The following is a 16,682-nucleotide window of genomic DNA, read 5'->3' as shown; positions in this document are numbered from 1 at the left end:
ACAGTGTGTTGCTTTGCTATTCTCTTAAAGACAGTATCACAAGAGACTTTGTAGATACGTTTAAAGGGCATATTTTGACATCACTCCTTCTAAGGGACTTTGGCTGTGTGATCTCTGGCTAATATTCGTGTTACGTGGTTCTTAGACTATTAACTGAAAAAGATAAGTAGAATTACATAGAGGCAGAATAGATAATGTTTTAAATAGTTATGGAATGAGAGCCACCAGGACAGTCACTTCACAAATGCTGGGAAACTTTTGAGACAGAATTGAACTGGCAAGCTATTTTCTCTTGTCATTTCAATAATGGAATTCTCAGAGTCCTTTTGGGGGCCCTTTCAGTCCTGAGTGTTCACAGACACTGCCACTTTGCCAGAGCTCTGAGATACAGTTATCTCACCGCTTGTCTGTGTCCTCCCAGGAGGCCTCCTGTCTTCTGGACCTTCATTAATCAGATTCCATTGTGTTGCTCGAAACTACGCTTCTTAGTATGGGACATGTAAGAGTTGGCGATTTCATCCGGCTAATACATAGCATTTATTAGAGATGACAATATTGTGCAGTGGATTTCATGGAAAATGCATCGTTTCACCTACAAAAGAGTGAGAGGCATAGCATGGGCACGGAATCCCAGACACCTGTGCATCCCTTTTATTGACATGATTAAGAATCTTGCTGCTAGTGTTTGGATGTGTTTCATTTGAACCTGCCTGCACCTGTTCCCAGGGGCAAACAATTGCCCAGGCTGTCACTCTCGTGACAAGTCAGCCCTGTTTAAACTGCCAGCTCACAACTGCACTGCACACTTTGATGAATCTACTGTCGAGTGGCCCATGAGTGATGGAGGAGAGCCGACTCAGAGAGGACCCTGCTCCAGGAATGGCGTGTGCCGCTTCCTGCCATTTCAAAGGGACGATGGCTTCTGATCTCTGCATTTGTGTTCGCAACCCTGGACACTAATTTACCAGCAGAAAATGCTTTGTTAAAGATGAATGCTGTGAGTCTGGTAGGGAAAACACTGTGTGACCAGGAATGCACTTTTCCTGGGCAGTTTGGAGGTCAAAACTAAGTAATTCCTCATGAGAAAAAAAGGGAGAGGCGGTGAAGACAGACCGGAGAGCAGGAGGCAGACAGTGTTGTTTCTCCGACTACTCAAAGAGCCAGATTTAAAGCACATATTTGTTTTATAATAGTTCACTTGTGTGTTCTTCAGTTTGATAAAGCCGATGCCATAGACCTAAAATCTCAGAGTCGCCAAACATTCAATTTACTGCAATTAAGATTCTTACCATCTTGGGGTTTTATTCTTTTGCTTAAATATATACTTTGAGGATTGCATATATGTACCCAGTGTACTTTGGTCATATTGGCTATGAACTTGAAGAGAAGGCCATGACAAGGTCCTCTTCTATATTGACATTGTATTTGACATGATTTGACGAACTGACTACTGCAGGGTCATATGCCCGCATCCTGGGTGGGGGAGAGGAAATTATACACAATGGATAGACACTTTATGTGTTCATTTTTGCACGGCTTGTCATTATTTGTTTCTTTTCACTTTGTTTCATGTGGATGGGTGTTTGCCTACAAGCATGGAAGTCTGTGGTCCACCTGCTTGTTTCTGGTGGAGGCCATAAAACATCTTTGGGTGCCTTGTAACTGTGGTTGTAGACAGTGGGTGCTGAGCACACACCCAAGCCCTCTGCACGCACAGTGAGTGCTTCTAACCCTTGAGCCTCCTCTCCAGCTTCAGTCAGTCATTTCTTAATAACATGCGTTTTTTAACCCACTGCTGGCTGCTGAAGAAGGAAGTCACAGATTCAATAAATGATGTGGGAGTCTGCTGTTTTGTGTTGATTTCATTGGTTAAAGAGACCGCCTTGGCCCTTTAAGAGGACAGAAAATTAGGTAGGCGGAGTAAACAGAACAGAATGCAGGGAGAAAGAAGCTGAGTCAAGGAGTAACCATGATTCTCACTCCCAACACAGACGCAGGTTAAGATCTTCCCTGGTAAGACATCTTGTGGTGTTACAGGGATATTAGAAATGGGTTAGATCGATATGTAAGAGCTAGCCAATAAGAGGCTGGAACTAATGGGCCAGGCAGTATATAAAAGAATACAGTTTCCATGTAATTATTTTGGGTATAAAGCTAGCCGTGCGGGCACCTGGGTAGCGGGACACAGCCCCTCTGCTCCTATTTCAACAAAGAAAGTTGGTTAAATCCACCATTGCTTAGTCTACATTCAAATACTTTTAAATGAGCTCTTCCGCTATGGCTTTGTCGTTTTTGATGTGTGATAACACTATGTGGCTGAGGCTGGCTTTGAGCTTGAGATCCTTCTGTCTTGGCCTCCCATATGCTGGGAACAGAAGAGCATGTGTCACCACACCAGGCCTCTCTACACTTCTGAACACACATGGTTACATAGTTATGATGTCACACAGCAAACTTCTGAAGGAAGATTGATTGACCAGCTCACAATACAAAAGCATAAAGGTTTACACAGTACAGTATGATGTGATTTGTTCTGGTCTCAATACTGAATTCACTATACAGCTTAGCAAGTTCAATCAGACAGTGTAGAGGCGGCTACCCTCTGGGGCTCCTTTTTCCTGTCATAGCTGTATGGTGAGATAATATGTCCTTATAAAATAATGTATATATTTAACTCAATGGTGAATTCACATATTTCATGGAGTGATAATTGATTACCTGTTGAGGGCCAGATACCTGCTCTTACAATGAATGATGATCTTATACATTAGTTTAATTTATATTTCTATGTTTTAAAACATCTATTCACTGTTTCAAAAAACCAAAAAAAAAAACAACAACAAAAAAACATCTATTAATTCTAGAACAGTGGTGCTCAACCTGTGGGATACCCTACACATCAGATGTTTGCACTATAATTCATAACAGTAGAAAAGTTACCATTATGGAGTTGGAAAGAGACAAGTTTGTGGTAGGGGGTCACCACAATATGAGGAGCTATACTAAAGGCGAACAACATTAAGAAGGTTGAGTAGCACTGTTTTAGAATGTTCACTGAATGTTATATTGTATGTGAAGATTTCACCTGAACCCTGGTAACTGGAATGAGAGGGAAATAGTTCACACGCGCATGCCTATAAGCAGGAACCATTAGTATATGAACTCATGTGCCTTCGCCAAATCAGAAGAACAAAGGAAGTGTCATTTGTGAAGTGAAGGTTTTGTTTTGAATTCTTAAACTTAGTAATAAGAAAGATGCCATTGGCAATACAGTCGGTAAGAGTTGTGGCTCCATTGGCTAGATGTCAATTTTTAATAGAAATTAACCACTTTAAGTTGTATAATTAAACCCAGTATCTTAGATTCTAGCATAAACAACAATGAAGTGACAAAACAGGGTGACAACCAGGACTCTGAGGAACTAGCAAGTTTTCAAGTTTGCTACGTGCTGAGGAGTGTGGGAATAATTAAAAAAAAAAAAAACAACAAGCTTGCCCTTGGTGAAGATGGCGCAGGCTCTGAGGGTAGGAAGAGTGGAACCACACTTTCTGAGCGCTCTTCAGGACGACTGCTAGGAAAATGAGCCAGCACCCCAGGGAACAGTACAGTTATCCATCTGGTCTGCAAACGTGAACAAATCACTAGTCATTGAAGAGCCTGCCTTCCAGCTGGAAGGAAAGGCCGTGGCTCCCTTTTCTTTGTAGACTATTTCCTGGCACATTGGATGTTCTCAGCTTTAAGGGATGGGTGTGTCCATGCAGGCAGTTTGCATTGTCAATGGTATGAGAAAGGGAGGAAAGTTGGGGATTGGATAAATATTAGGGGAACCATGATCCTGCTAGGGACAGGAAACAGTGGGGGACATGCAGTTGGCTTTGGCAGAGCCTCAGACACTGAGTACAGATCTTTACCTGGACAAGGAGATCAGAAGGAACAAGCTCTCTCAGTAACAGGACAGGGATAGGGACTTTTTGGAAAAAATGGAATCAGGCAAGAGGCTGTGGCTTTGCTTTGTACCTCCAGCAGCCTCTCTATTCTAATGACTAACAATTTCAAATATGTCCTCAAAGTTGCTTTATTTGGAACTTTTTAGTATAAATTTTGCCTTATTTCTAAGAGAGGAGCACAACTCATTGTGGAAATCCCATTGCATGAACCTGAAGCTTTCTCTGCAATCCTTGTCTTACCCCAGCGTCTGCACAGACATGGAGCAAGAAGTGAGAGTGAGAGTCAATTCCACCAGGAGATGAGGGAGACATTTGGAGACGGAAAGGAGTTTGTATTGGAGGTCCGGTGCCCTAGCTACTGAGAGACCACACATTTCCCCTTCTTTCTTTACTGAACATACTCAAAATTGAACCAGGATGGGCTGTTGGTCTTTTGAAATAAGATAATATACCTAATAGAAGCTACTGAAATAGACAGAAAAGGTAGCCTGTGAGCAGTTCACAGAACCTAAAGTGGCAATCATCCTGCCAACATTCAGATGGCCTGTGCAGCCTTGGGGTCTCTGACTATGCCGAACGACATATCCTAACTAATGGTACATTTGGGAGAGTCATCCACTAATAAGTGTGAGTTGTTTCCCTTAATTTTTTGGGGGGGAGAACAGAGAGTGAATGGCCCAACTAAGGGTCATCTAGAAGCACAGAGTCACTTGGTGCTTGCCCATGGATTGTGGTTACAGGAATGGTGTTTCAGAGAGGCTGCTGCTTAACAGAGCCTCACTAGTGTCTTGGAAGTATTGGCAGGTCTCTGTGGCTATAGTTAAACTGCTATGGAGAGCTGTGCTACAGATTGCTGGCAGAGCCAGAGGGACAGGAGGATGATGAAGGAAAGGCTGGCATTTTTACTTATTTAGTTCTCGTCTTTAGTTCCACATTAGCTGGCCCAGCCAAATGTGTTATCATCATACAGTGATACAAAAGTCAGCTAAGTGAATGTGGAACACAGAAGAAATAAATCTGGAAGACCAGGAAGCTCTGGAGACTCCCACTAGTTGGTATATTCTATATGCATGTTTGGTCCCTTGTACCCTCAAAAGATAAAGTGTTTTCTGCAAAATAATTTTAAGTTCAGAGCAATTGTTTTTTTAAAGCAAACATGAGCTTGTGCTTTTCTTATCTGAAGCAATGGAATCAGGGACTTTTACAATTGTGCTCCTTTCTTTCATGGATTCAACGTGTAGGTTCACTCTTGGGAAGTTTTCACAAGCCTTTTAGAGTTCACGTGCAAGCCATTTTTGACTATTGTATGTTTCTCGCATATACCCTTCTGACAGTGCATCTGGGGCTTCTATTTTGGCTCTGTAATCTGCAGTGTTATTTCTCCACCCTGTCCTCTTTCACAGATTGCCTTAGGTTGCCCGAAGTTTTTCACCCTTGGGCATAAACTGCCTGGAGAAACCAGGGAGTTTATATTCCCCACAGGGTGGCCCACAGCCAATTATCTCTCTAGTTCAAAGTGAGAAAACCTGCTCGCTCTTAAGCCCATTACATCCCTCCTAGCCCAGCTGCCAGCTGAGTTGAGCTGATTCTGGAAACAGCTCATTGACTGACTGTCTCCCGTGCTTGCCTGGCTTCCTCACTCCCCGAAGACACTCTCCTGGAGCTCATACTCAATTTATCTTCTTCTCGGGCAGCTTCCTTTTAATGTCTCCCTTATAGGGACTCCAGAAAAGGTGTTATCTACACACACACACACCCCAAACACATTTCCTAATGCCCAGCTGCATTTGTTAGGGCAAAGATGGTGCCCAGATGCCAGAGTGTTCTAGGGTGGTAGATTTTACAGTAGATAAAAATATTTGACATTACTGCTGTGATTAAACAGTAGAAGTCAATATGTGTTCTTACAAAAACAAAGTAGTAGCCGAAATTTCTAATAGCAAAGGTATTTATAGCCTCTCTAGAGATTCTGAAAGAGAATTCAGACCTGGAGTTGGTTTTCTGTTAAATGTGATCTATTAAACTGGCTTGGGGGCACAGACCTTTAATACCTAGCAATTGGGAGGTAGGGACTGGAACTCATGGGGTATAAAGGCAGTACGAACCGTAGAGTGAAACACTGTCTTGAAATAAGACACAATTAAATAACCATCACAAAAATAAAAGTAAATCCAAACCAAGCCAAAAATCTTTGGTAGTTTGCAGATCAGTTTTTAATCACAATAATAACAGAATACACTGAGAAAGTGATCCGTTCTCCCTAAAGTTTGTTAATGGGTTAATACGATTTCTTCCCACTATAGTTCCCTATCAGTTGACACATTTACTATATAGCGAAGATGTTATCATTTATTTTTTGCAGATATTAAGACCGTTTCTTCAAACTCGTCCAGTAGTCACCCCTACTCCAGTGAAAGCGAAGATGAATCTGCGGAGCCGAGCGCAGATGTTCACTCCGGAAACAGTGCAGGGGGAAGTTCCAGAAGTTCCTCTAATCAGGACCTACACGAAAGTGACGACCAAGGAAAATACAATGTCCCAGTCGAGGAGTCCTTGGAAACTGAGATCGAGGAGCAAGAAATCACTAAAGTAGAAGAGGTTCACGGACCTCCGCTGACAGAGGTTAGTTGTTTGCCTGTTGAGGAAGAACCAGTGGAGGTAACCGAAGAGATTACAGAACCCAAGACGTCTGGGCAGTCGGCTTCCCCAGAGGCGAAGGTTAGCAGCCAGCTCCAGGAAGGAGGCACCTCTTTGGTGGAGGACGGAAAAGCCGACCTCCCTGGGCTGGAAGAAGAGGGTAAGTACAGCCAATGAGGTGACGCCACGCTCACGCACGGCCAATGAGGCGACAGGCTCACTCACGTACCTGTGCATGGAAGCTGATTTGTGTCAATGCGACTGCCAGAGCTGAGGAATCAATCTGAATGATTCTGGAAGGATTCTATATTTGCCTTTCTCCTTGTCACAGAATTTCACATGTATTTTCAGCTTGCTGTTTTCCTTCTATTGCATTTAAAAATGACTTGATCATTCTTACATAGCCTGTTTCTTATTTTCTGTAAATTCCTTCCTATGGTAATTCTATCTCTAAAATCAAATAAAACACGATATGTGTGTGAAAGTCAAAGACGTGTGGCTTTTTAGAGGTCGATACTAACGCTGCTGTTTGTTCTGAGTGGTGGATACATTTGTATGTATATAACTCATGTGGATGGTGCTTAGCGTGTCCTATGCATGGCTGTATGTTGGCTGTGAACTCATTGCATCATAACCATGGCCATCTCTTCTCTCCGGGGGAAGCAGCCATTTCTTAAGAAGGTTGTGTTGCCAAGAACTGAAGAGCCAAGCGGCAGTCCCAGAATTGGGTCAGGTGGAGGAGCCCCAGAGCTCCTTGTCTCCCTGTCATTGTAGATTAGATTCATACACAAGTATTAAAATTTCCTAAGCTATTTCATTCTGAACTATACTCTGACACCGAGCTCTTTCATGGTCGCTGGGTTTCCAGGGTGTGTGGGCAGGCCCTGTTTGATGAGAGAAGTTTAGGGTGGGACAATGGATCCCCAGGACCACAGACACATGGAAAGTCAGAAGCTTCTGTCACCTAGGAGAAGACAAGGAATGGACAGAGCCCAGTCTATGGCTAGTGAATTGTGTCTTCCTGAGAGAGCATCCTGTATCCTTCCAGGCCTCCAGGTCTCTACCATTTGCTCTCATCTGCCTTCCCGATAGTGCACCAGGCAAGCTGCTGGGTTCCCAGTTAAATCTGCTTCACAGTTTAATATTATGAATCCAACCATGTTTTTAAAACTTTGAGTGCTTTTAATTGTTATACGTTTTAGATCTCTAAAAGCTATTACTGAACTATTCAGGCCTACATCTAGGAATAGAGGATATTAAATAGTTACCTGTCTGTCTTACTGCTAATGTAATCTTGTAGTATGCCATTTTAGTATAGTCAAGACAAGGATGTAGTGAAGCTTCTTCCAGAAAGTGTTAGGAGGCGTGACCACTGGGCTGGTCTCACTAATTATGTCTAGAATGAGAGAAGGGATGTGACATGTAAAAGTTCAAAGTAGGACAAGTCCCACGTGGCTAAGATCACTTTGGTAGAGCTGCTCTCCATGACTTGAACAGGGATGACACCAGTAGGCATGCTAATGTGGAGGGAGAAAGCTCATAATGCATTTCTTAAGATGAAATCAGAAACCTTACAGAGCTAAAATCAAGCTTCTGGGAGCTTCGAGGAGACTCAACCCCTTCACTTCTCCAGTCTGCCTTGCACTCACCCACATCAGTCTCTCACCAGCTTCATTTAAAACCCCGCCTTACCATCTCTAAGTCTGCCCTCCCACAGACTTCTGCTCCCCTTGTCATGTCTCTTCAAACTCTTGCCCCTCTGCCCTTTCTAACAAAGGCACATGGGTGTACACACAGAGTCCTGATACCAAGGCTCGTTATCACGTGTGCCAAGGTGGTGGGATGCAAGGCGATCCCTGTAGATTTGCAGAATAAGGATATGGTCTTTCAAGCAGGGGATACTGTTCAGTGTTCTAAATGTTTCAAACAAATTAAGAATGCATGAATCACTTGACATGGGCAATAGGAAACAACCAGAAGAACTTACAGAAAATAAATTATTCATCCTGTAATACCATGTATCAAAATCAATGATAGAAAGGAAAAGTTATTTGAAATATTTGAAGCATAGATTTTTACATATATTTAAATAAGTAAATAATTTTTGGAAAGTAGGGTTGCCATACAATGGATTGTAATATGCTGATGAATAAAATAACAAGTGTTTAAACATATCAGTAGATTTTATCCCTCATATTTTAGAAATGGTGAGTATATTTGTTTATTTCCTCAAATACATTGGGAAACAAATTACATGTTGCCTCTAATTTCACAGGCATTTTATAATCTTTTTATGAACAGGTTTGACACTGGAAGGCCAGGAATGAAACTTTTATCCTTGCTAAGCTTTAATACATGAGCTAATTTTGTTAATGTTTATTCTTCATTAATATCTATATAAATACAAATGGAGCATCTATAAACAAGAAAAAAAGGTAGTTTAAGAAATACTCTAACATTTATTACATGAAAAATCACTTTCATTGTTTAGTAAGTTTCAAATTTTTAATCTGACATTTTACAGTTAATTGTTGCATTTTATACATTTATTAAGCTTTTATAAAACATGCTCTGCCTTCTGCTACAATGTGACTCTACAAACACTCCTGTGTGGCTCTGATGAGCATCCTTAATGTCCACGTATTCCATTCTTGGGCTTCCTCAGAACCTAACCTTTTCCCTTCTGATGGATATTTATATTTTCCCACACTTATTTTGATACATTTTTAAATTCTCACTGTAATTAGCAGTTCTTTTGTGTTTGATTACCTATTTATTTCAAATTCACAAATATTTCCTCAAGATTATAAAAAGTATAATTTATAAGTCATAAAAAGTATAATTTTTGTATCAAAAGTTACAGGTTTTTTTTTTTGTGGGCCTTGATCGACTATCTTCTCGCTCACAAACAATAGCCTCAAAAGTTTAAGTATTTGAGGGAGGAGAATAGGGTGCCAGGTGTCTTCCCGTCTTCCTCATATGTGTGGCTATAGCTAAGAAAACACTCACGGTTCTAGACATTTTATAGGATATACTTAGAGAATGTGAACATAAAATAATGGACGAGTAGTGGTTTCTCTTAGTTATAATTTAGAAGACATATAGAAATGCAGTAAGTTCTGGTGTGTATTTGTGTGTGTGGTGTGTGTGTGTGTATGTATGTGTGTGTGTGTGTGTATGTGTGTGTGTGTTTGTGTGTGATGCTGGGACTGAACTCAAGGCTTTGAGCCTGTTAGCCAAGTGCTCTCCCTTTGACCTGTATCTGCAGCTTCATTCTGTGTTTTTAGAATTGTCAGCTTATGTAATTTAACTGAAGTAAGGGTACGACTAAAGTAAAATGTGATTTGTTGTTATGTGCACAGAATAAAACAGGTCTGAGTGAGAGCAGACAAATCTGAGCTCAGCTGAGGTCTAAGGACAAGGTCTGAGTGAATGTGGAAGTATTCGGTCATCTGTTCTGGTAGATTCCTTCTGCCACTGTGTGTGAACGTCTTCAGGCATCTGTTCCAGTAGATTCCTTCTGCCATGCCGGGCATATGCTTTGTGTCCAACATGGTTCTTTGTGTGAATAGGACAAAGTCCTTGATTATACAAAGTTTGTGATCAGGGAGGAAATGCGTTCGACACATGGATCATTAAGCATGGCGGTTTGCCTGGTGTGTAAATGAGGAGGCAGAATGATTGTTAAGGGTACCTTTGGAGGGCTGTCTTTTCTGCTAATGGTACATTTGAGCAGAGACATGAGGAAGGGACAGAGGTCAGCTACTCTGTCACCTGCTGGAGATCTGAGGGACAGCTAGGATCCTCAGCCCTGGACTGCGGACAGAGTTTGGGAAGAAAGCCAGTGTAGTGGAATAGGGTGGAAGGGAGGCAAAAGGGGGAAGAGGAGGGAGCCAGGGACAGGGAGAGGGAGAGAGGAGGAGAGGCAGAGGGGAGCCAAGGTAGACTTACAGACCTCTGCGAAGTACTTATTCTGCCATGGGAAATGCTTCCTCTGGAAATTTCAGAGTGGACAGATGCCATGATCTGAACTTTGAGAAAGGCGACTCTCAGGGAGGATGGAATCTGTCCTTGAACAGCTGTGACCTTGAACTTATAATTAATTAATTCTAAGTTTTGTGCTCCATGCTTCAATGTCATGGGTAACACCAAAGCATCCTCACTGTGGAGGCGGATGAGGTTAGCTGCGAGTCTGTCAGGATCAGTTTCGGGGAAGGTAATTGATCCCCTACAAAGGATGATGGAGGTACAGAGATACTCTCCAAGGTGACTGTGGACTTAGAGTGAACTTGCCTATGTCTCCACTCTGCTTCCATGGATTTTTATGGTTTCAAATTTCAGATACAACCATTGGCATCATTTTCCTCTGCCGTGGAGCAGCTCAGTATTCTTTGCATGTTTACGATGGGACCAGTTCATTTTGTTTCAGCGCTCACAGAGGAGAACGGATGAATTCCCTGTCCTTGAAGGAACAGGCGGAGAATGTAAAAGATGCATGGGGCTTCCAGCTAAGGCGCTTGCTTGCATTTTGAAATCTGAAATTGTGGGGAAGAGAGATAATGGTGGGAACTAAGGGCGGTGTGGGATGGATAGACTGACGTTTATGTTTTGTGGCTTCACCAGGGTTTTTAGTTTGTGTACTGGGCATCTCATTTTGCACTGCCCAAATTCTTCCTCAGGCCCTGCTGGCTACAAAGTACTTGATACTTCATAAAAAAAAACAAACAAAATCCCTAAAACTTCCCCACACACAATAAGTGGAAGCTCTTGAATGATCCCTGCCCATTTCTTATTTCTTTAGAGATTTTTGTTTTACCTGAACTGGGTAAAAATGAATGCAGAAAACTTTATTTTTTTAAAAAAAATCACAAAAGTAAACATGACATCCTAGATTTGTGTTTAGTTGACAAATTATAGCCCTTATTCCAACATCATTCTGTGCCTTACTTTTCCTTAGAATCCAAGTTTATGATAAGGAGTCTATAGAAACTTCAAACTTACTCATTTAAACCATATGGACAGACTGTGCTTCAAAATGATTGAAAAGTTTTTTATTATTAAGTAGTTATGACTCAGACATTTATTGGCATTCTGTTTGTATCCTGTCTACAAGAGCCTGCGCTTTGGCATTTCATGGTCTGGTTTTATTTACACCAGTGTTCTGCTTTTTGCAGTGTGCTGTCCTCTTGGCAGGTGCTAAGACATAAGACTTAAGGACCATAAGGCTCCATTCAAAAAAGAGGCTAATTAGAAAACTGAAGATGCCAGTGTAATCAGTGATAAGAGCTCTATGTGTCCCAGCCTTGGCTCTGTTTGAAATCAGGACAACCATAAAGGGTTGCACTTGGAAAGTTGTGATTTTTCTCCTGAATCATGGACATTTTCATGATCCAGATGTCACACAATCCACAGAATTTGTTGCATAAGAGCATGAAAGAGAAAAACACAAGGAGCTCCGTGGAGTTGATTTTCCATGAGAAAGAGAAGGACCACAATTAAGAAGTGATCCTCTGAGATCGTCAGTTCTCGGTCGTGTTGAAGCTGAGGGAAAATCAGAACGTTCTCCTTCACAATGGACATGGGAAATCAAAAGTCTGGGCCAGGCCGCAGTCTCTGGAGGAGGGCAAGGCTAACACATAGCGTGGCCTCTCTGCCACGAGGTTCAGAGCCTCATCTGTTCCTTCCACGTAGTTCTTGGGCCTATCCTTTGGAATGTATAACTACTTAGCTTAACACATCAGAGAAGGAGGCAGTTATGCAGTTCCTACCGGAAGCTAATGACATTCAAGAAGCTTCCCCACTCTTTAGATGAAAATACACAAATTACACCCAGTTTTGTATAAATAAAACTGCCCCTCTTTCCCAATAGTAATGACGTAAAAGGCATCAATAGGGTTTAGAAGGTTGGCTCACTGAGTTCTCATGCGCCCTTTCCCTGGGCATACAGAGTACAAGTTTTGGAGTCCAGGTCCTACGGCAATGGTGCAGCAAAGCGAGGACTCCTTTGCACAGTGTGCACTGCTCTCACAATAGATGAGAAACCAAGGAGTTCACAAATAGTTCTCGTATCAAAGAAAAATTCCACTCCTTAATTATTGATTACGCTATTAGAACAAGAAAATGGTGTTTTAAAGATGATGTATTTCAGACTCTAGACTCATATAGTGACCCCACCCAAGCTCGAGTGAAGAGCTGCTAAGTAATACATCACAAATAGGAAAGCTCGTAGCACTACTTCCAGGAGTGGGTGAGAAGGGAAAAGAGAGAGTGTCCTGGCTGAATAAAGATGTGGAATAGGTAAGAAGTCACTCGAAGGAAGATATTAGATAATGGATGCTGGAACACTTTCCAGATTACGCTCTCAATTTAATGTGCCATGGCTCCAAACCATGGCCATGATAATTTGGAATTAAAAAAATTATAGAAGCTAGCACCAAGTAATTAGAAATTATTTCGAGTATTTGCAACAACAATAAGTCAGTAATTGCTCTAGCAAAGGAAACTGGAGAAAGCTTTGCTTTGTATATTTAATAGAGATGATATTTTTAACAAGGAAACAGTTCTTTAAAAAAAAAGAGTTCTAAAACCTCAATAGGAAAAACCCAGTCACCATGCAGCAGAAAATTAACAATGTATTAAACAATGGTCATAACTCAGTATTCACTGGCTACATAAATTAGACATTAGTCACATAAATTTTGGATAGGCATTGTGTGTGTATGTGTACACACGTGCATGCATGCATGTATGCATGGTTCTGGGGATCTAGTGCCAGTTCTGGAACATGCTAGGCACGTGTTCTGTCACTGAACTCATCTTCAGTCTGAATTTTTATGTGAAGCATCCATATCAGTTTTTCTCAAGCCATGAGCTGCAACCTCTTGGCATCGAATGATCCTTTCGCAGGAGTCGCAAATCACATGTTCTAATATCAGATAGTTACATGACAGTTCATAACTGCAAAAGTACAGTTATGAAGTAACAAGGAAAATAATTTTATGGGCGGGGTGTCACCACAGCATGGGAACAGTGTTAACGGGTCACGGCATCAGGAAGGCTGAGAACGGCTGCTCTGTGCGCACTGAAAGGCCCTTTTTACCTGGAGAGCAGAGAGACAGAATATATTGCTAAACTGGCAGTGAGGGATGTGGGGAGCACTGTAGAGGAAGAGGGAAGTGAGTGAAGGCTCCCAGGAAACCACGGGAATATTAGTGAGCAGGGCCGGCTTAGAATTGTGGGTGCTGCTTATTTTTAATTCCCACTTTTATTTCCATTCTAGTTTTAGATAATAATGGCTTTATACCGTTTTTATGTTTAGGGAAGTATGGCTTGTATCATTCAAAAATGCTTTTGTTTTAATAACAGAACACTAACCTTGTACTGCATAGTTATTTTAGTATTCTGAGCACTATTTTGAGGTTCCCTACATCACTGGGGTAAAAAGTATGGTTTTCTAAGAAATTCCCAGTAGGAAGTTATCTATTTGTTGTGAATCCTGGGAGAACTGACGATTGCCATGGCCTTTCGTGGTCACTTTTTTAGAGAGCTACAGCACAGGGTGAAGGGTAGTCAGAAGGAATGAAGTGGCTGGCCCCATGGGTTACAGGGGAGTGTGGGCAGGCACAGGTGACTTTCACAGGGTGTGGAACTGGCCAGGTGCTGGCTACAGCCCTGATTCACTAAGGCAGCTTCACCATTGATTTGGAGTGAGTTGCCATGGTCAGGTTAACATGACTGCTTAGACTAGTTTTTTTGTTCAGTGGCAGCTCTATAGCTATTGTTTATTATTATTATTATTATTATTTAATTGTAAGCCATATTTCTTTAAAGATTTTGGTTAACATTCACTGCACTGATTTAATTATGATATTTGCATCCATATATGACACACTTCTTTTCCGGTTCACCCACAACCCTCCCTTCCTCTCAGCTCATGTCATGCCTCTGCATGACCTGTGTTTTCAGCTTTTCCCATCCCTTGAGACCTCCTCCTTCCACCCCAAGCCACCATCCACTTTCCTATCTGCACACATATGTGAGTTTGCACCTAGACCCCACATATGAGAGAGAGAACGTGTGGTATTTATCTGTTGGAGTTTGGCTTATTTTAATAAAGCCCTCGTTTCCTTACAGTGTTTGGCACCCAGGACAAACCTAGGTGTACTGAGAAATGCTGCTGAGTCAGGCTCCATCCCTCGCCCTAACATCCTGACGCTTGGCTTTGCTCAGTCAACCACACTGTTTCACTCAAATCGCCAAACTATAGCTTATTTAAACTTTAAATACGCAACATCATGATGACATTAATGATAGGAGAGGTTCATGTTCTCCAATCACAAATGTCCTAAACTGACTCAGTAGCACATCCAGCTGGAACTGAGTTGTCAAGAAGTGGTGTCACATGGGATGAATGAAGAAACCTAATGTTCAGACAGAATCATAAACAATGTATCCGAGCTATACAATGTTCCTCTTTCTCTTTGTCTTAATATTTATTTTGCCACTGAGAGACACCTGTAGATATCACAGTATTTTTTTCCCAAACTACCAGTTACTTCAAAGAAATTTGTTAAGCTGGTCAAGATTACGTCATAGTTGTTTCTCTCAAAGCATAGTCCTTGGATTAGCCTGTATCGTGATGCCAAAGATGAGGAAGAGGCAAAGGAGGGAAGAGGCACGGAAGCAGAGGGGGAGGCAGGAGACTGACCCACAGTGTTTCCTCTCCTGAAGGCAGGTCTCCATTTCAGGTTATTGATGGAATTTCTGCTGACCACAGGGTGATAAGTAGTAGCATCAGTGAAGTTAGACACAGACCATTAGGTGACCAGCAGTGAGGAGACAGTGATGTTAGACACTAAAAACAAATGTATTGACTTTACAGGTTACGTCAGCTTGGGCTTTGGGCTATGGTATTAAGTATACAGGCACTTGCTGTCCCAGGGGCTCAGATGACTCTATACATTACTTCACTTCCTCCTCCTGATACCTTTGATTCCATCTCTTTTGACAGACAGGTAAACTGAGGAAACAGCATGGAAGATAGGACTTGAACCTGGACCTCTGTGGCCTTGTAGGTCCACGGTAGTAGTCAACGTTATAGAACAGAAACTCATGTGAGAATGTGCACTGTCAGACTGATAGGAATTCCACGACAGTTTATGTCCACATGGGGTGAGCACTAAGGTCAAATCACTAGATCTCCTAATGGACGGGACACTCGGTGAGGCAGCATGTGTAGGTTCAGGAATTTAAAAGAGCAGTAATGATTGGTGTCATAAGCTAAAGAACAGACATATCTAGAAAGCAAAAGTCATCTCGGCTGCTTCTCTGGTCCCACCATCCATTACGTGTGCACTTGGCAACTGTCACTGCTTCTGGCTGCTGTCGTATTTTCCTGGAAGTGCTGCTTTGCATGAATCTCCTCACTACATGATTGACTCCCGTGTGTTGTGTTTTCCTCTCCAAAATCATAGCTTAGGGGCTGTTTAATCTTTATGTATTTTTGGAAGCAAATCACATTTTCATGTGAATTTGTTTAAGTTAAATTTGTCCATCTTACTCAAACCATGTGAAATACCAATGTCCCCATGGCCTGTCTTACGCTTTTTGATATTTTATATGCTCTCCAATCAGTTGGACAGAAAACAGGTGAAGCCCAAGCACCTGGCCACTACCACTCCAACACTGCAGCTGGACTTAGCAGCCCAGGGGATGAGGTGACACCCACGAGGGAACTGGAGGTCAACCTGAGCAGAGGTAAGGGCCTGTCGTTACTTAGGGAAGACCTGAAGGGAAGTTCTCTGCAAATGCGGCCTCGTCTCCATCTTTCATCTTTAAGTCCTTGTTTGGTCCTTTTGCCCCTTCCTTCCTTCCTTCCTTCCTTCCTTCCTTCCTTCCTTCCTTCCTTCCTTCCTTCTTTCCTTCCTTCCTTCCTTCCCTCCCTCCTTCCTTCTTTCCTCCCTCCCTCTCCCCTCTCTTTCTTTCTTCTTTCTTTCCTTCTTTATCATGTAATGGATATGGACGGCAAGAAGTGCCCCAGAGGTTTAAAGAAGAGCTTTGAAACTGACATTAGCTATAAATGCTGTTTGTTTTTTTTTT

The 16,682-nt window shown here is 42.1% G+C and overlaps 1 protein-coding gene across 1 annotated transcript in view; it reads left to right on the top strand.

Moving 5' to 3' along the window:
- Erich3 (glutamate rich 3) overlaps positions 1 to 16,682 on the top strand; it is a 99,463-nt gene that overhangs the window by 70,876 nt on the left and 11,905 nt on the right. Inside the window, exons 12-13 of the mRNA XM_075981032.1 lie at positions 6,310 to 6,744; positions 16,218 to 16,340. Coding sequence (XP_075837147.1) covers positions 6,310 to 6,744; positions 16,218 to 16,340 — 558 coding nt within the window. The remainder of the gene's footprint in view (positions 1 to 6,309; positions 6,745 to 16,217; positions 16,341 to 16,682) is intronic.

This window comes from Microtus pennsylvanicus, chromosome 7, assembly GCF_037038515.1.
Source record: "Microtus pennsylvanicus isolate mMicPen1 chromosome 7, mMicPen1.hap1, whole genome shotgun sequence".
Classification (NCBI taxonomy): domain Eukaryota; kingdom Metazoa; phylum Chordata; class Mammalia; order Rodentia; family Cricetidae; genus Microtus; species Microtus pennsylvanicus.
The sequence above is the reverse complement of the archived record's forward strand: the minus strand, read 5'-3'. Positions and strand labels throughout refer to the sequence as shown.